At 38.8% G+C, this 19,561-nt stretch overlaps 3 protein-coding genes across 9 annotated transcripts in view; all 3 read right to left on the bottom strand.

The window, feature by feature from the left end:
- The window catches only part of LOC137119322 (kinesin-like protein KIF23), an 11,008-nt gene extending 10,147 nt beyond the window's left edge, over positions 1-861 (bottom strand). For all 6 annotated transcript variants that reach the window (XM_067495836.1, XM_067495839.1, XM_067495840.1 and 3 more), the window contains exon 1: positions 781-861. In XM_067495836.1, coding sequence (XP_067351937.1) covers positions 781-794 — 14 coding nt within the window. In that variant the 5' untranslated portion in view covers positions 795-861. The remainder of the gene's footprint in view (positions 1-780) is intronic.
- A 986-nt stretch (positions 862-1,847) lies between these two features.
- Positions 1,848-11,111, bottom strand: paqr5b (progestin and adipoQ receptor family member Vb). The gene is made up of 9 exons (XM_067495835.1): positions 10,964-11,111; positions 9,840-10,092; positions 9,207-9,334; positions 7,187-7,392; positions 6,764-6,890; positions 5,645-5,689; positions 4,826-4,922; positions 3,830-3,974; positions 1,848-2,891 (listed from the first exon to the last, which is right to left on the bottom strand). The coding sequence occupies exons 2-9, from the start codon at positions 9,891-9,893 to the stop codon at positions 2,515-2,517; spliced, it is 1,179 nt and encodes a 392-aa protein (XP_067351936.1). The 5' UTR covers positions 9,894-10,092; positions 10,964-11,111; the 3' UTR covers positions 1,848-2,514.
- A 4,272-nt stretch (positions 11,112-15,383) lies between these two features.
- Positions 15,384-19,561, bottom strand: part of glceb (glucuronic acid epimerase b) — a 47,238-nt gene continuing 43,060 nt past the window's right edge. For both annotated transcript variants that reach the window (XM_067495833.1, XM_067495832.1), the window contains one exon: positions 15,384-19,098. In XM_067495833.1, coding sequence (XP_067351934.1) covers positions 18,367-19,098 — 732 coding nt within the window. In that variant the 3' untranslated portion in view covers positions 15,384-18,366. The remainder of the gene's footprint in view (positions 19,099-19,561) is intronic.

The raw sequence follows: 19,561 nt of genomic DNA, 5'->3' as shown, positions 1-19,561 counted from the left end.
TTTGTCAGTGGTATTTCTCTTGATACCACTGATCGCAATGACTGATGCATGAGCAGAGATGGATGACATTGTCTAGTTTCAAGTGGAAATTTTCTCTGTGCTCACCTACCTCCTGAGTTTAAGAGCATTATGACATTACATGTAAATCTTTAGGCAATCCAAGTCCAGGTAAACATGGAAACTTCAAACCTCTGTTTGAACATTGATTGCTGGGAAGTCTAACGACCGCAAACAAATTTAAAACTACCACAAAGCGACAGAAAACAAGCACCCTAGATACACAAAACATCCGTACAACAAAACGCTGAGGCCAGAGGCCTAACATTCTTCAGTGCATATGATGTTAGTTGTTTTTAAGTTAACTTAAGTGGTTTGCGCCGTTTACCTTACGCCATGTAAGTAAGTTATGCAGTTTCGCATCCGTATACATGACAAAGCGTTAGCTCCAACAATAGTTAAAAAAATAATATTGACTTTACACATCTATACACACAAATGTATAAGCATCTATACCAATTTTGATCATTTAACAAAAGGGACAATTGCTGTAGCGTTGGCTAACTTATGAGCTAGGTTAAGCTAAGCTAAAGCTAAAAAACTAACGTTAACGCTGACTAACTAATCTGACTTTAAGCTGACTTTACCCTGTGGACTCTATTCCTAGAAAATAACAGCTAGCAATTTGGTTACATTTGTTACCGGAGAAAAACGTATCTTATACATTAAGTAATTGTACATTGTTACTTGTTATTGAGTTGAACGTTAAACAATAATACTCACCCTGCTCTTTGCATTGTATTAAGCTCCACTCCACAGCACTGACAGAGCGAGTCTTCACGATTTGAAAATTTCCCTCTACTGAAGCGAAGTTCCGACGGACAGAAAATTCTACCAATCAGAGCGTAGAATTGGAGCTCTGCGGCGGAAGTTCCGCCTCTACAATTTATGCGTGTGTCTACTGATCCTGGATCAGTTGATCTAAATTACTACAGATCAGCTGATACTCATATTATAATACTATACATTTTATCAGATATGCCCTGTATAGCATGAATTGGAGAATGTTTTTCCAACACTCAACACTTTTTCAAATACTGGTAACAGTAAACAAGACAGCGGCAAAGGGAATTAAAGAGACAAAGAAAATAAAACGCACACTGGATAGCCGCAGACCCTTCCTGACATAAATTTAAATAAGTAGGCTGTAATTGTTTATTTTTATAGCAGTGTTCTATATTGTATGTCCATCAATAAATAGAAAATAAGGATATTTTCCCCCTTTTATCACATTATTTTTCACAATTTTCTTCTGTTTACTGCATATTTGTGCATATACCTAAACGTACTGGTCCTTTGTTTTTCTTGTTCTTTATTGTGTAACGCCATCCATCTTTTATCCTAACAGCTTATCCTATTAAGGATCCAGAAGCCTATCCCAAACTGTAATTAGGCAAGAGGCAGGGTGCATTCTGACATACTCACCAGTCTATAACAGGGCCACAGAAGAAAAGGACAACCATTCACATCTAGACTCAATTTAAAGTCTCTAATTAATAATCTAACTGCATGGTGGTGGGCTGTGGAAGGAGACTGGAATACCTGAAGAATATCCACAAAAGCATGCCACTTCCATGCAGAAAGGCCACAGCCAGAAGGTGAATTGGAACTAGGGACCTTTGAGCAATGAGGAACAGTGTTTACCACTCAATCACTGTGCTGCCCTTAATTTGTTATTGTAACTTACATAACAAAACAATAACAAATCGGTTTTACTCGACAAAAAGTGTAAAACTGATGTAAAAATGTGTATATGATCATACATATTATAAACTCATAACACAGGCAACTCCTCTTTAAAACCAGAATAACACAGTCAGGTTGATTTATTAAAAAACTTAAAATAAATAACAGTTTTTCAGAAATACTTAAGGTTTGGCATAACAGTAATGTTGTGACAGTATGTACAAGTACTGGGTCAGAAACAGCAATCATTTGAGGAAATTAATCCATTAAAGAATATTTTATATATCCAACAAAATCAGTAACATAACATTTAATTTATGAACCTGTTACTTAGCAGAAAAATAAAAATATTTTCTTCACTTGTCATAACTGTTTTGTCTTGATATGAGTGATGCACTCATACTGCTTTTACTCAGTGCAATTCAGGGTAGTGTACAGTAGTACAGTGTGGAATTGAAGTTAAAGAAGCTGATTTTTGCTATGCAGTCTCTTCGTAAACCATGTGGGCAAAAATCAGATAATCAAGAAAAAATAAATTGATCTATATAAAACACTTTCACATAAGATTGCTAGCCTGCCACATTTGTAGCCTTTAGGAACAAGTTTCCTCAGAAACATTTAGATTCAAAACATATTATGGTAACAAACATGTTATTGAATTTCCATTGTATGTTTGTGCAATTGATGCCCCTATTTCCAGTTTACCCACATATACAACAACAGTCATCACAGAGATGTCTGAAGGCCAAAAACCACAATGACTTTGGTTAATCATTTCTTCACCTCTTTACATCTCAGGAGAGTTTTAACGTCTTTATGTTTTGTGATCAGCTTGGATCCCGCAGCCGTGACTTTCGAAGCTGGAGCTCTTGCAACAGGTGCAGACTTGGCTGAGGCTTTCTTTGGACTTTTACCACGTCTCTTTTCTTGGCAGACTGGGGCAGAGAGGAGAGGTCGACTGTAGATGATGATGATGGCCAAGCTTAGCACCACACAAAGCAGCGCTGCACCAGCTGAGTTGGTCAATGTGATAGGAATGGAGTGTTCAAGGAGCCAGGGGCGTCGTGTCACCATGTCTTGTTCAATTGCCTTTATCTGGAAGTGTGTGCCGAGGATGGCGCACACATGGAAGAGCTGATGGCTGTGACCTGCAGAGGGAGCAGTCAAGTCTTGTTTGCACTCTGGTGTCTTAAAGGAGCAAATAATTTACACCTTCAAAAGATTTCAGAAAGAAAATATCTAAAGATGGTTCCAAATTATTCATGTGTAATGCAAAGCATACTACTACTGTTAGTATGATTTAAGCATTTACAGCAGGTAGAGAATTGTATTGTTTTAGCCTTTTATCTGAATGTGGCATTTGACATAGTTGTAAAAATGCACTGCATTCACAAACTGATCTTTTCTTCTGATCCAGAAACAGATTTTTTCAGCTGTGTACATAGTACGCATAATGGCATCTTTATTGCAAACCTTTGACTCTAGGTACATTATATCATATTTAATTACACGAGAATTACCTAACTCACTCAAAGACTTAAAAATAGGGAAATGGTCTAGTGTCTAACAAATAAAAACCCTGGCAACAGCATGAGAGGAAAAATGAAATGGTGACAGGTATATTGTAATTTAAACCTGCTGCAACAAATGTTTGGCCACTTGGGGGCATTAGAAAGAAACTGTACACATAACACTGGCAAACTCTATTTTCACCTTCAACTCAGTTCACATGAGGAACTTGTGGGAAAACACTAGCCTATACAGAGCAGTTTTAGCATTTTATTTATATAACAGTCTTATTTTAACTTTGTTTTGGTTCTCAACATCAGCTCAGAGATATAACTGGGTTTTTAACTCTTTAGTTGCTAAGTTTGTCTGTGGTTTGGAGCTTTTCTACTGCTAGGGTGATTTAAAAGGATTTAAAAGGATTGGTGGTGAGAGTAATGAGAGTGAGCCAAAATAGTAAAACTGGAGGAATATGCTGAAATGTTCAAGAGAAAAGAAGGGATACTAATTCTTTGTGGACTGACAAAGCAAAGCTGAACTGGCCAATGACAACAGTAGCTACTTCACTGGTCGGTTTTACCTATGTAGTCGAAGCTGCCAGGTGCCAGGCATTCAGGTAAATGTGTGGCAAACAGAAAGCCTGTGAGGAAAGCCAAGGTGATGTGGTTGTAGTGGAGCATGTTGGTACTATTGTCTGTGCAGCCTTCTCCTACACACAGGAACACCTGTGAACACAAAACCCACAGAGCACATTTAGAACAGATAACAGTCTTACTATTCACAGAAAGGCAGACTACGTTAGTATATGTACTAAACGTTTTAATTAGGCATAAACTCCTTTAGTTGGAGCTGCTGAGTGAATCTGTTTGCCCAAATCTTTTAACAGCAAATCTTTAAATCGTGCTGCTGTGCTCGCCACACGCTGTTATAAATCAGGTCACCCCCTTGCTTTTATAGTATAATAAAACAGGTGAAAGGGCATTTTCTTTTGAATTTCTTGTGTTAGAGGTTATACCAATGTTAAATACTTGATACACTTTATTTCCTATTGAGGTGTATAAGCAAGATTTATTGCATCACAAGTGGAAACACTAACTGTTTTTGGCAACCAAAAATCCAAATCATGTGCACCTGGTAGATGTTTTACTCCCAGTATGTTTTACTCTAGTGTTTAAAGGATCTGTATCCAATACTGAAGGAGAATAGACCTCCTAGCAATAAAATGTGGCAGTTTTTATTGAGTTGCATGTACATTGAAAAATTTAACTTAGGATGTTGTGTCATGTTTTTTTTTCGTAATTTTGTTTTTTGTGTCTGTTACTTGTCATTTTGTACGTTTTAGTCATTTGTGTGTATTTTTAGATTTTTTGTGGTTTTGGTCATTTTGCACAAATTTGTGTTGTAAAATATTGTCTGAAAACATATATAAATATTTTTCACTACTAAGGTAATTTATCTATAGTGAACCGGGTCAAACTCAGGACCTTAAAACAAAGCTGTTACAAATCTAATGTCCTTTTACATTAGATTAGATTTAGATGATAAATGTGTGTGAAATGCACAGGTGTGGCCCTACCCTGTAGAACAAAGGAATGTTGTCAAACAGGTAGGGGTAGGCAAAAGCAACAACCCGGAGAAATTTGCTGAACTTTGGACTCTGACACTTGGGGAATCTGAAACAGTAGAAGAAAGATGGTTTTTAAAAACAATGGCAAACAAAAGTTCTCTTTTACTAAATTAACTTTTGATATTGTAATCTGTAGTTTAGACCAATACACCTGAATATACTCTACACCCGCCTGTTTTTGTTTCACACTTACTGTTTTTTACTCAGTATAACTAATATTGAACGTTTGTAATGCATATATTGTATATAGCTTTTTAATGCTGCTGCTAATGCTAAATATAATTATATTAAATTCAAATACTGAATTAAATTGAATGATAGAGACTGAGCTGTGTGTGTCCAGTCATCCATGTCATGTCCTTGCCAGAGTGGTTCACTTGATGCTTCACACAGCTTTAAGAGTTATTACTGACATGGTATGTTACATTTGTTGTGTTATTTTCTTATTCAGTTGGGCGGGTGGTTACAAAGCCCACCTTTTCCCTCACTTTGTCAGCTTCTCTAACCTGCTTGACTCAAACTATACATAGAGTTAATCAGTGTTTGGGCTTGGTCCCTATAGTCACAGTTAGGTAACACCCAGTGTATGAAACAGTGAGTTGCTCAACTCATTCAGTCAACAATGTCTGTCGGATTGTCTCTCTGAAGGCATGTTAATACTTTAAATAGATAATGACACAATTTTAAAAGAATTGCTTGATTCATTTTACGTCAAGTTACAGTTTTAGATAAGAAGAGATAGTAGCAGGAGATTTAATGCATTTTTACCTTTTTATAGTCTCATGATTATACTGCAGAAGTGGTAAGCCAAGCCTTAGTGGCGGGGAGAGATGAGTGAAAGAGCAATGATTAGTTATACCAAGTTGACATTAATCCAGTACATGAAGATAAAAACAATGTTGTAAAAGTAAAGGGAGGAACAGTGGTGTATTGATGCAGAGTGGAGCAGTATTTCTTATACTCAGTGATAAATGTTGTCGAAACTGTTGAGTGATTCAAATATTTCTAAATCAGAAATTTGTCACACATATCTTAAAATGTGCACAGTACTACTGTCAAACAATCATCCTGATCCTGTTACAGCTATTTAGGAAATGCAGATAAATAAAATCCAACAACAGCTGTAATTATTGCCTATTAAAGAACAGATAAGGGAATTTTTTTAAGTCAACTTAGAAGAGTGCTGTAAGTGTGAGAACAAGTTTTAGTTGTCAGATTCCTACCAAATTCCTACCCTTCACACAAGGGTTTTACATGGAACATGACACTCCATTACACAGAAAAGGGTGATCACAATTCTGTTATTATAACTTTAACGGCTATTGTGTACAGCTTTGCCGTTACTGTGTAGGCTATGTTGTGTGTTGGGAGGGCTCTAAAGAAAACTGCATTTAAAGACATTCGCTGTGTCGTCATTCTAAAAAAACAAGACATTGTTTGGTCTGTATGAAGATTAGAAACAGCTACAGAAACAAAGACCTATTCTAACGGACACATGGGCACATCAGTATTGTTTTAAGACCGACAAAGTTATATTATTATCTGTCTTTGAGAAATTTGTAAGGTTAACAGTTTAACTGCACTTACCACGGTTTAAGATGACTAATACAACCATTAAGATAAAAATACTCTGCCCATTGCACCCTAAAATGATTTTTAACTTGTTTGCAAATTTGTAACTCCAAACAAACCAAAATCCAAACAAAAATGACAGTAATGTTCATTTTGTGCACTTTAAATTCAATCTGTCAACTGTGAAACAAGTTAGATTTATTTAGTGTAGCAGATGTTATTGTGTTTTTTGTTTGAAGAGTTTCAAAACTGTGGTGTTGTTCCTACGTGTTTAAAAATAAAACCGTAATGGCCAAACAACCTTTCTCACCATACCTGGAGTAGCAGGCCAGGCTGGTGCAGATGATGGTGTTGAGCACAGCAATAGGGATGTAGCACTGGTGGAAGAAGCTGTTCACCCACTTGTCGGGGAAAACATAAGCTGAATAAGTGATTGCTGACCCTGCAGCAGACAAATTAAAAAAAGTTGCATAATTGTGAACCTTTATGTATGTTGTTATGACAATAAAGGTTGTTCTTCTTCTATTGTACGAGGAACAAGTATCTGTAAGCTGTAGTATAAAGGATACAAGCTGCATTCACATGCACAAGGGAGACAGTTGTTAATATAAAACCATTCAATACAACACCCCCACTAGTAACTACTGCCGGAAAATCCAGATTGAGTCTGTTCCTTAAACGGAACATTGATGTTTCATGAAAACAGAGTTTACTGCAGGGCTGTAGAAAAGGCTGTACCCAAGCTGTAGAAACTGAGGGCGCCATAGTCAAAGAAGAAGCAGATGTGGCGTGCCCGCACTGACATGCTGCTGAAGGTGTGAGCACAGCTCGACGCCAGCGGATAAATACAGCAGGAGAGCAAGAGAATCACCAGAGGCCAGGTAAAGGAGTCCTGCCAGGCTGTCTGCAGCAGCACCACTGTCACCAGTTTCCATAGAAAGTACCTGTCAGGAGAGACAATGAGTACATTAAAATGGCTTGGACCATTCTTTTCATCTATCTCAAATCTAAACAATGAATAAATATGAGTATTTTTTATTAGCACAGTATTTTTAAAAAGCCCCTATGAGGTAAGAATAAACACTAAACCGTTGAGCCATTTACAAAGAATATTAATGGTAAAAGCCCCTGTACAACAGACCCCCAAACAGCCTATTAATTACCCACATAATGACAAACTAACATCAGTCATGTCATGGCATTGAAAGGACATTTGCCACCCCTATCAGTGTGCCTCCCAATGTGGCACAAACCAAGTTGTTCATTATTAAGTATCATGTACATTTTAAGTTGCATAACAGCCAACAGTGCTACATGAAAAGCTTATCAGCAGGCCATAAATTTCCACAACTCAGTTAACACCTCATTAACAAATCAACATTATTCCTGCTTATCCTCTTCACTGATCTGGTAAATAACTGAGGGTATGGGCATGAAAAGCTTGAACACAGATTTCCTCGTTAGCTGCAGACTTCTAGCTCCACACTGGGCCCCATGACACAAACACCCATGTGCCCTCAGTGTATCCTCAACACAGTGTCTCTCTCTCTCTCTCTCTCCGTGTACCATGCAGTCAAAGTAACTGGCATCTCACCAGGGAGGAAGTGCAGCATGACTAGTGGGAGCAGCAACCTCTGTAGTAACTTTAAATTCTGAGACATTCTCACTCAAACACACGCTGACAAAATAACAGCATCAGGACATTAGTTCCTGTGCCACCACAAATCACGATTTCAGCTCCATGCTCTGATGTTTGTCAGACACTGAACCAAGGTATACAGCAAAAATATCCTCTTTCTGTCTCTCACATTAGTATCTGTCTATCTTTAGCTTTGATTTTTCTGCTCTTGAGGGCATTGCATCTCAAGTGCTCTATAAGATAAGGCAAGAAGCTGAAAGGTTTTTTTGAGTTTATCACATTTAAGCTTTTTCCGAAGTTAACTTAGTTTCATGTTAGGTTTTCCAAATTTAAAATAGCATGTTTGCAGAAATAATTGGACACAGATTATGGGAAAGGACAATAGAAAGGTACAGAAGGGTTGGAGCCACAGTGCCCGACAGACAGCTCAGCAGCATAAAGCCCTATTCACCAAAATATTAAACACCCATCGGACAAAGGAAAGTCAAAGCTGACTTAGTGACCTAGTGTTATTGTGGTGACAGAGAAGACTGTGTGTGACACATAGTTACTCTGGAGACTGTAGTACTGCAGGTCTATGTGACCCACAAGGTTGCTGCTGGGATGTTTATCTTCAAAACAAACCTGTCTGTGTGTCCTTTTCATGTTACCTCAGTCCATCCTGACTGATGCCTGTAAGTCCTGTGAGAGCCAACCATCTACATCATCCACACTGCTCCATTTAACTGCCTATGGAGACCATTTCTAATAATAAATATGGCATGTCTTCCCAGACAGGTAGCAGAGGAATGATCAGTAGCCTTAATAAGTGAGTGATGTGCCAGATGGCAGAGAAAGAGCTATGACTTTAAGAGGTTTCATACAATGAAACTATGTAAGAAGTTTCTCGATTAGTCTGTGACCAACGAGCTTTACAAGTTGCACAAGATTCTTTTTTAGCTGGCCTGTGGATGCTATTTGGTTCTGTGAGAATTGTGGAAAAGGTGGAAAAGTGTGCATTTGGTCTGAAAAATCCAAAGCAGACTTTAACTGACTTTGAGCAACAAACTATGCTGAACGAAGTGCAGGTGATAATCCTGTTTGCCAACCCCATTTCTAAACATAATTGTTCAGCCATACCAAGTGGGCACAAAGTGGGTCCAGATGTTGAGTGTCTCATTGGTCAACTGGAAGATGCTCAGGATGCAGTCAGTGGCTGAGCTGCGAGGGTGTCGGTACCCAGAGATGATGCTCTCCTCATGGAAAACCTCGGTAGAGAAAACTCTTGGTGAGTCAGTTTGACAACTTTGTAAACACTATTTTTCTCCTTCTGTGGTGCAGAAGACGTCTCTCCAATTGATTTTAAAGTGAGTGTAGCAAAATACACAAGATTAACAAAATCGCGGTGCACCAACTGTTGCTTGTTTAAATTTTGGATTTATAATTTAGGATTATATCATTGTGTTACGCAACATTGAACTGGATAACATTTTGTCCAAATCAACTTTACACGTGTGTTCACACTTGATAGGAGCAAAACATAGCTGTGCATCCTCTTCTAACATACATGTGTTTTATAGGTTTTTCAGTTTTTGCACTGCACTGAGGTGAAGATGTCAATGAATTAGGGCTCTGTCAAATGAAATGAAGACATGTTTTTGTATGCACAGTTTTCTCTAAAACAACCAGGCACTTTTAAATTTCCCTGTCCAGCTCAACGTGACTGTGTAAAAGATGAAATGTCCAGGAAAGACACAGAGAAGATGAACTTACTTTGGGTACTTGATTGATGGTGAAGACTCGTGGTAATTTGATGAGGTTGAGCATGACTACCTAAAGGTGCTGCTGCTGCTGCTGCTGTCTGGGAGGTGAGCTGATCTGTGGCCACTGGCAGGGTGTGTCTCTGTCTTTAAAAGGTTAGTTCTGCCATGCTGCTGTCAAGGCTCCTCCCCTTCATCTCCTCCTACCTCAGATCCAGTGAAAATATCTAGTGTACCTGCGCCACTCCTCCTGCTGACTCTATACTCTATAGGTGCACACACACACACACACACACACACACACACACACACACACACACACACACACACACACACACACACACACACACACACACACACACACACTTGCTTGGCCAGAAGTCAAACATGTTTTTGTTTTGGAAAACAGCTTTTTCAAGATTAGATTGAACTCCCAGCCATTGCTCCTTCTATAGATTCATTCTCTATCAAAAACAAAAAGCTGTTTTCAAAACAACAAGGTGACAGTCAAGCCAGTAGAGCAGGTTTTAGTGGTACACCCACACACACACACACACACACACACACACATATATATATAAAACAGCTGTGATTGACAGTAATGATGTGCAACTGAGGCTAATATTTTTAGCCATTTTCCTGCCAGAAACTCTCAACCAGTGCTGCAGACGAGAAGCTCAGCTCAGGGTTGGACTCAACAATTGCTATCTGGGTTTCAACCTGTCCAGATAAGGCTGACTCTATGAATGAAGGGTGTGAATTGGTCGAGCAGAATAGCCAACACAATCCTTTCTTGCTGGCTTTTTTTTGCTCGTCTCCTGGTTAAAGTGACATGTCACCATCTGCCATCAGACTGCCAGCAGCCGTCACACCCAGCACAGAGGGGCAAGCTCAGTCAGAGCTCCCTGGGCCTCTTATCTTATATAAACTTTGAAGCAATGAAAGCAAACACATCTCACTGCAACCACAGAAATAGGAAATAGAAATTATATTTGTAGTTATATTTGCAAACTCCTGTGTAAGAATCTACTCAACCTATTTTAGAACAAGTTGATTTAAACATGCTACTCCTTTAAACTCAACTAAGCTCTGAATGTAAGTACATTTACTCATCAGCCACACTTTCATTCAATCTACCTTCAGTGATACACCATGTTGTCCTGCGATCACCACAGCATAGTGCGATGAGCTAATACATGATCTACAGCAGCACCTTGGAATCTCAGTCCACTTTCTCTCAGAGGGGCAGAGCTGCAGTGGGAGGCAAAGAAATACCAGGACAGGCTCAAAGCGATACATGAACTAGACATGCACGTCTGAGTGGAAGTCACTTTGTCTTGGACTCAGTTAATGTGTAAGTCATCAGGACCTCTAGTGGCAGTCAGATGCCAGGGGATACAAAACAATGTCAAGTTACAACAACAAAGTTATTTGCAGGAATTCGGTGAAAACACACGTTTACACTTCATAAAAAAGACTGAAAACAAGTTCCACTGCCTTTTCTGGTTGGAAGTTTCAAGACCGTTACACATCTGATAACACCCAAACAAGCCCATTGGGCACTGATGGGTGTGGTTAGTGTGATTCAGTACATAGGGATGAGCCTACCTGAACTGATATTTCTGTGCCGCCAAGTACACAATTAGCCTGTGTACCAACAGCATTGTTAAAAACACATTTCACATGGCACGCATCAGCTACATCCAAACAAACGTTCATCATGTGCTTATTGCAAACTTTAAAACTCATGTAAAAGATTAAATTCGGTTTCACGGCGTCTCCGACTCCTGCTGCTGTTTAATCCTTGCCGTCACATAGAACCGGCAAGCGCTGTCAATTGGAGTGCGTCCTGTGGCACCTGAAAACCACAGTCACGAAAGAAGAAACAAGATTGTCAGGGTGTGCTGAGCAACTTGAAAACTTCTTAAAAATGACTGCCAAGCTTAAGGGAGGACAAGTGTGTTCTTTGCTGCACTGAATAATTTTGCAGTATAACCTATACATATTAAATATGTTCTTTAGCCCTACTTTACTCCTACTTTGTTCCTTTCTTTAATAAATCCACAAATCAATCAATTACAAGAAAGTAGTAAATGTTTGTTCATATAGGTTTATATTTTTTTAAAGTCCAGTAGCTGTTCCCAGTTTGATCTTAATTTATCAGTTCAATGTCTTCATGAGGCATAAAGTTAAAGACAAATTAATGTCTCACATGAAGCTATGTTGCCTTCACAGTCAGCAGATCTCAACACCATTCAGTACCTCCTGTATGGGGAGCAGCACAGGATCAGAGTGGACCAACAGCTTCATACGAAACTTTGCCCATCCATGTATATGAAACATAAAACATTACACTGACAATGCTGCTTCACATTTCTTACTAATCTTTCTGACACTTCCCATCTCACCACAAGATGTCAGTGCTTTCAAACAGAAGCTGCAGGTTTGGGCATGAGCACTTCGAGGAGCAAAAAACACTGAAATGTTTTGTTTTTTTCATTAATGTTTAATTTTTTTTGGGTCTGAATTAAAGCATTTTCTTTATGGAAGCTCAGTGTCCTCAAACACTGCCCTTAGCTTTTACATTTGTGTTTCTTGTTTGTTAATTTATCCCTCAGTGACCTTAAGGAGAATACAAAGCTATCATCACTGCAGACACAAAGGTCTTGCAGCGCTGTTCACTTCTTTTATTGACTGTTAATGAGAAAAATTAAAATACGCACACACACATACACACAAACACGTAGAACTGAGCCTCCTGTGGCAAACCCTGAATGTTTGTGTGGCATCAGCACAACTGCAGTAGTTTCTCACATTAAACATTCACTGAGTTGTTGCTGATGCAAACTTCCCTTTCATTTAGACTGCAAGATGGTCCCTGTGCTTAGAAACATGAAAATAAAAACTAGTATCTTCACAGTACATAATACTTGTATTTTTAAACTTGCTACTTATTCTGCTACAGTTATTTACTGTAGGATGAGTACCCTTATATAAATTTAACTGCCAAACAGCTAAAGATACACTGCACCTCATTAGTATTTTTACTAATGCATAAACAAATCCTGTACAGCAATAGTGCATTCTACCACAACCAGCAAATGCAAGTGCCCCCTAACTTCAAACACCTTGCACAGTGTCCCCACAGTCAGGCATATGTGTAGTAGCCTTTTCCACCCATGTGCTAAGGCAAAGGTTCTTTTATTTTACAGTTTGTACAGCAGAAGAACAAATGTTTATAGTTACTACAACACTGCAAACATGTGATCATAAATAAACAGCAAAAGTGTGCAGATGCAAGCATAAAAAGTAGTTTCTTCAAATGACTTCAACAATACATTTCCTGCTTCATATTTACGTGATGCTCACAGGGATGACGATCTGTTCATGTTGTGATGATTTGAATAGGGCTGCTGTGCTGCAGCTGCTGAAAGAGTTGTTGCCTTGTTTTTAGTTGATGAGGTTTAGTTTGTGTCATCATATGAGAAGTGTGTGTGTGTGTGGCAGTCACTCTCCTGATACTTCATTAATAATTGTTACACAACAGGCACTGTCTTTCCTCAGTTTTGCAGTTGCTCATGGTTTTTCTCTTCAGCTTACTTTTCCCAGACCTACTTTCTCTTATGTACATCACTAAATCTTTTCTCTACTTACTCTACACACTGCTCTGTCTCCCCATTGTCCTCTCCCAGCACAGTTCTCATCTCTGGCTTGGCTGGACACTACACAGTTTTATTCTCTCTACCACGTGAACCAATGCAGCAATTACCAGGTTTGGAAAGTGAGAGAGAAGATTCAGAGTCTAACAACACAGGCTGCTCAGTAGCACCAGTGAACAGAATTATGACAGACTACTTATGTGGCTTCTTTAGATAATTTAGGGAGGTATTTTGACATTTTGGAAAAATATTCTTGCTCTTATTTTTGCTGGGAAGAAACAATTGATCCCACTCTCGTTGCTCTCTGTTAAATATGAAGCTGAGACCAGGAGCTACTTAGTTTAGCTTAGCATAATGACTCTAAATAGTCATTAAACATTTGGTTCATTCCAAATGTAATGTAATGTAAAAATTTTTTCCTAGGAAACCTGAAGTTAAATTTTGATACCCACAGATAGTAAAACAGCAAATTTCCCAAAATGATGCTCTCTCACAAGGTGGAAATTCCACAAACCACAAAAAAATGAGATGACCAATGAGATGACCAAGAAACACACAAAGACACCCAATAAAGCAGGGTTCAACGATGTGTTAATTTCAAGTGGCTAAATTTATGGACACCATAAAAGCCTCTGGCCTCCAGACCAAGGATCCACTGTAATGGTATCACAGCCATCTCAAAGGCATTTGAATGGCAGCGGAGGAGGCAGGAGAGGCCAGCACAGAGACAGTGAAGAGAAGAAGCTTATCAGGTTTGTGTGGGCCTAATTACAGGACTGGGAGACAGACTCATTGTCAGGAGGGGCGGCAATATTGTTAGCGTCGGGGAAAGAGGAAGAATGAGATGCGTGGGGTGAGGGAGAAACTATGGCTTTGTATAAATGCATGAAGGTAATGAAAAATGCAAATGGGTGGCAGAGGATATAATCTTTCTCAGGTGTCTGAGCTTCTCACTGGATCAAATTAGCCTAATTAGGATAAATTATTAATCAGGATTATTTTCTCTACTGGAGAGTTAGCACTGCAAGAGCAGATGTCTTTAGAAATTACTGTCAAAAACAAAATTTTTGAAAGTAGCTTAAACCATTAACTAATTTCTTATAATAATTACTGAATGTATCGTTTATTGACTAATCCACTAATTTAATCAACTTTATCACTGTTAAGTGCACTACCAGTATTTATTTTTTTGTCCTTTCAGCAGATCATTGTCTGCATGTTTATTTGTCACAGTTTTTATTCCCAGTGCCCCTGACACAACCGTCCCCAATTTCTACCGGGCTTGGACCAGCACTGCAAAGCTGGGAATGGGCACTGCTGTTAGGGGACATATAGACGTATAGCCTGGACCGGGGATCGACGCACTGACCCTGTGGTCCGTGGACCACTGCCTTACCAACTGAGCTACAGCCACCCCCCAGTTTAATGTAAACTGATGATTTAACAGGAAAGACTGAACCAGAAGTTTAGGAAAAATGCATTTATTTATTCTTTTTACATTTTTAAAAAGCTAGATTTTAAAGCACAAAGACTTACTCTGTATATAAACACCTCTCTTCCTTGGTCTAAAAAAAATGGTAGCATTTGCACATTGTGCTTCGATTGCAAAGTCTGTACAACCACTCTGGGTCTCACATGGTGTCAGGACCAGAGTAAACGTTTTATTGCATAAATCACGTTTGACCTCACTGGTCAAACTTTAAACAGATAGTGGAAAGACAGAAAAATTACCACTAAAATGAGCAAAGCAGTTCTCATATCTGTCACACAGTGAACAGTAATAGCAGCTTTCTTAATGAAGGTGTTGCACATTGTCCTGAAAAAAAAAATTCCAAAGGAAATACAACCCAAACGGTGAGAAAATAAACAGCAGTTGTGCTTTTGTCTGTGTAGAAAAACATCTTATTCCTCTAAAATGGTTCCAGCAAATGATGAAAACAAACAATAAAAAAACCCCACAAACCTTAATAAAACAAAACAAATAAATCGTTCAAGGAAAATTTTCAGCTACTGGCTCATTTCCCTTTAAAACAGTAGCTGACTAAATGCTAATCTCTAGTTGCACGCATCCCCTTTACAATAAGCATGTTTCATATTTCTTGTTTTTGCTATAATCTATTCAACATACATTTGAAAAACTCTCAAAAGGCAGACGCTCTTACTTTAACCTCTGTGACAACACTTAAAATCATTAAATGCTGAATGGAAATTGGTTTGCACAAAAATATACAAATTCAAACATTTGTGAATCCGTGACTTTGGTTTAAACTAAATGAAGAGAGTTTCTTACATAGAACTTTAATTTCTGAAAGTTACCTTGAAATTGTCCCATCAAAATGGCAAAATATGAATTAATTATGGGAAGAAGCCTTTTCTCTGGGCTATTATTATCTTTAAAAAGAGATCCTTAATATAATCGCTTACAGAGGATCAGGGCCACTGTGAAAAAGCATCATTGTATGAGGAAAAGTCATAATATTCTTTTTCAAATCATTATAAGAAAGTATAATTTTGTTATATTAAGAGGCATAGGAAATCATAGCACTGGAGAAAAATACTTTGTTTGAGAATAAACAGCTGTAATGATTGACAGACTGACAGACTTGATGTGCATGTTTTTGCTTTTCCTGAAACAGTATAATAACTACAATACACACGCACCTGTGTTGTTCAGTTACTATTTTGCTTTTCCTTATATTATGACTATAGAAGACTATGAAGTGTTAAAATTCCACTACATTTCTTCCTGAAACATTAAGACTTTTCTCTCAAAATGTGCAATGGCACAGATACTAGCTGAGGTATCAGACAGCTGCTTGATCCAGTTTTAACCACATGTTGCATGGAAATTAATCACATGCATCTTGAGATATTTGTCTTAATAGCTCATATGATGACAACCTGAAAGCAAACAGTGTAGAAAAATGTTTTCATCTCTAGGTTTACAGCCACTTCCTGAAAACAAGCAAAGAAAATTTACTATCCACACCTTCAGAAGGACAACCCCAGCACGAGTCTCCTGCTTCCCATTAATAATCTTTAAAGTAGATCGATGAAAGCCTCATTGATGCCGAGGGCTTCACTTTGTTTTGTTTGTGAGGGTGATGCCAGTAAATGCTGACTCATCCCTGACTAGCTACTGTACTGACTCTCCAACCTATTAGCCAGGTGAATTGTTTAAGCCCTTGGCAGGCCTCTGTCTCCCTGCACAGCGGGACAGTGCTCGGATTAAAAACACTGAGTTCATGCACCCACTGCAGCTGAGAGGAGCAACAAGAGTCTGCAGGGACTGTCAAGAATTCCCCTCCTGCTTCAGTTCTCCTGGCATCGTCTATTTAAACCTTTATGCCTCTGCTGCCCACATGTCTATCTACACTGATCTACACCACCATGTGGAAGAGTCATAGAAGAGCTTCTCAGAGAGTAAATGGCCTCTCACCAGTCAAAAGACGGGAACAGAAACCCTTTGTAGTTACAACTAATAGCGCCTGTAAAAAGCGAGATAAAGGAACATAAAGGTTTAAATGTTTTCACGATGGTCCAATGGATTCATCTCAAGCTCAATCTTAAAAGTCTAATCAAAAAACAAATATTAGTTGTACGTTACTGCCACAGTGTGTGCTGTAAGCATTTCTCATAAGATTAAAAGTCGCTCCAAACTGAGCCCTTCTTCGACTGAATGAAGACTCGTGGAACATTACCAATTGTTTTTTTGTCAATTATCAGAGACAGAAGACCTTAATAATTGCAGAAATTACTACTAATATCATCACAGCACTTATATGTGTAGCATAGTGTACACACAGGTAATAACCATTGTCATATACATGTCAAGTTGTCTATCTTTATCAGTAAACACTATACTGAGTGTATCAGTGTTAAGTTAACTTGGGTGGGATCACAGTCCAAGACCTCTCATGGAAAGCGCTGAAGAATCATTTGTAGCTGTGCAATGGCACATGAACATTTTGTTTGTGACCAAATTAAAAAGAAATTTTAGTTCCAGGTAGAACAACACACAGTGTTTTCATTCTAAAACATATTTTATCAGCATATTAGTAGCCATCATTGATAAAACGTTAAGTTGGATTGTTGCAGACCTGATGGGCTTATCTCAGGCAATTAACAGGAGCAAAAGGCCTTTACTGAAGAAGCTGTAACTATGATTTTGGAAGCATAAAAAAATTTGACTACAGGGTTAGTAGCCAAATGTATTATCTCACCTAGGAGCTTAAACATGGTATATTTAAATAACAAGTTTCCTGATTTAAAAGCAACCTTCAAATAAACTTTAAAGGTTGAAGGATAAAAATGTTGCACTTGAGAAATAAAATCAAACTAATTGTTGTATTGATGATATTACTTTTAGGCAACATTCTCCTTCAATTAATTTATAATATATTTTAATATTTACAGTTTTCTTTCAGTAAACTTGGCAAATCTGGAATGAAGTGGTATAAAAATACAGTTGGAGAGGGGACTTGTGATGGATGCACCCATAAATGTCGATTCAATTCAAGGAGGTTCGTCTTTTTTTAACAACATATATTGTTACACACACGCGCACACACAGTGTTCTTCCTGAACGCAAACACTCACGCTCTGAAACTAGATCTGTGCATAATTACAAATGCTAGAGAAAAAGAGCTACAGTCAGTGTTGCAGAAAATAAAAAACTTGCAACAGAGAAGACCAGAATGTTTCTGAGAGGTACAGCTAACTATACTCATCCTTTAGATTGTGATTTTCAAACAAAACTTGGTGGTGCACACACGCACGCACACACACACACACCACCCAGCATTTGGTTCTCACACACAGAATATATACTCCCTTTTCTTTCATCCTCTCAGCTGTGTACTACATGTGGTGACAGTTTGTCTAATTGTGCTTGGCACGGATCCCTTTTAAGTAGTTTTTCCAGCGCTTGACCACATCCTTGAAGATGGGAGAATTGTCTATGGATGCCAACAGCTGTAGCTGGTTAATGTGTGTGGTGTGATAGTCCCAGCGTGCCAGGTTGGGCGCAGTGCCCAACATGAAGTGACGCAGGTCATAAATGCTCCCAGACCCTGTGTCAAAGAGCGGCAGCATGGCCTTCAATGACTCCATGCCACGGCTGAACAGCTGCCCTGCCTCTCTGCCAAATTTCTCTCCAGCTGTCTCAGTCAAGTCATAGAGTCCCAGCAGAGAGTAGATAAAGCCATTGAGGACAAACGAACTGGGTGTGGTGGGGTATTCTTCATACCAGTCGTATTTGTTCATGAACACAGCTTTAACTCCGTGCTGCGCTGAAGGCACCTTGTAGGGTCCGATTGCCTTGAGGGCAGCGTTGAGGTAAGCCTGGTCCTTGGTGAGGAGGTACGCTCTCACCAGGGTGGACATGGCCTGACCCTGAGCCATGGCTGAGTACCAGCCGGGCTCCAGAGGCCGGAAGCCTTCTCCCAGTTTACGGGTGACCATGATGGGCCAGCCGCCTCGTTCATCCTGGTTGCGCACAAGCCAGTCGCTGGCAGCAAAGAAAGCGGCCATGTGGGCAGTGGTGGAAATAGTGATGTTGTCAACAAAGCCACGCCCATGTAGGACTACCCGCACCACCCGTCTGGGCATGATCTGAGAAAGCAATCAGAGACTGGTATTAGGATCTGCCATCAATTGCACGCAGTTATTTAGTTGTTCTCAACGATATGCGTAACCTGGTTCAGAGTTCTCATGACAAAATATTAGGTAATTTAAAAAAACCTTTTCAAAATAATGCTGCAAACATTTTTGTATAGATTACCAAGTGAGAAGCAGCTTCATGTAAATTACACATGGTCCACTTTTGGCTGCAACAAACATTTTATTTCATGAATGATTAAAATAGTATTTATTTTACAAATTTAATGTCTATGAAGCACAAAACAATTGTAGAAATATAACTTAAAGCTGAAGGTGGATATAATATTATATTGTTTGTACAACACTGTCCTCACACTACAGAAAGTAAAATGAGTTCTTGTTTGGTAATATTGCTTGACTATTGACTTAATAACTCAATTGTCAACATAGTTCATGATACAATTTCAATTTACTG

This window comes from Channa argus, chromosome 2 (assembly GCF_033026475.1).
Source record: "Channa argus isolate prfri chromosome 2, Channa argus male v1.0, whole genome shotgun sequence".
In the NCBI taxonomy this organism is placed as follows: domain Eukaryota; kingdom Metazoa; phylum Chordata; class Actinopteri; order Anabantiformes; family Channidae; genus Channa; species Channa argus.
Note: the sequence above shows the minus strand (reverse complement) of the source record. Positions and strands in the feature narration are given on the sequence as shown.

What these genes read in the sequence shown, in the direction of transcription:
- paqr5b (XM_067495835.1), bottom strand. Translation starts at nt 9,893, where the DNA reads ATGCTCAACCTCATCAAATTACCACGAGTCTTCACCATCAATCAAGTA. An exon ending in AGCCTGGCCTGCTACTCCAG is followed by an intron (nt 5,690 to 6,763) that starts GTATGGTGAGAA and finishes CCCGCCACTAAG; the next exon opens with GCTTGGCTTACCACTTCTGC. An exon ending in ACATTCCTTTGTTCTACAGG is followed by an intron (nt 3,975 to 4,825) that starts GTAGGGCCACAC and finishes TTGTGTTCACAG; the next exon opens with GTGTTCCTGTGTGTAGGAGA.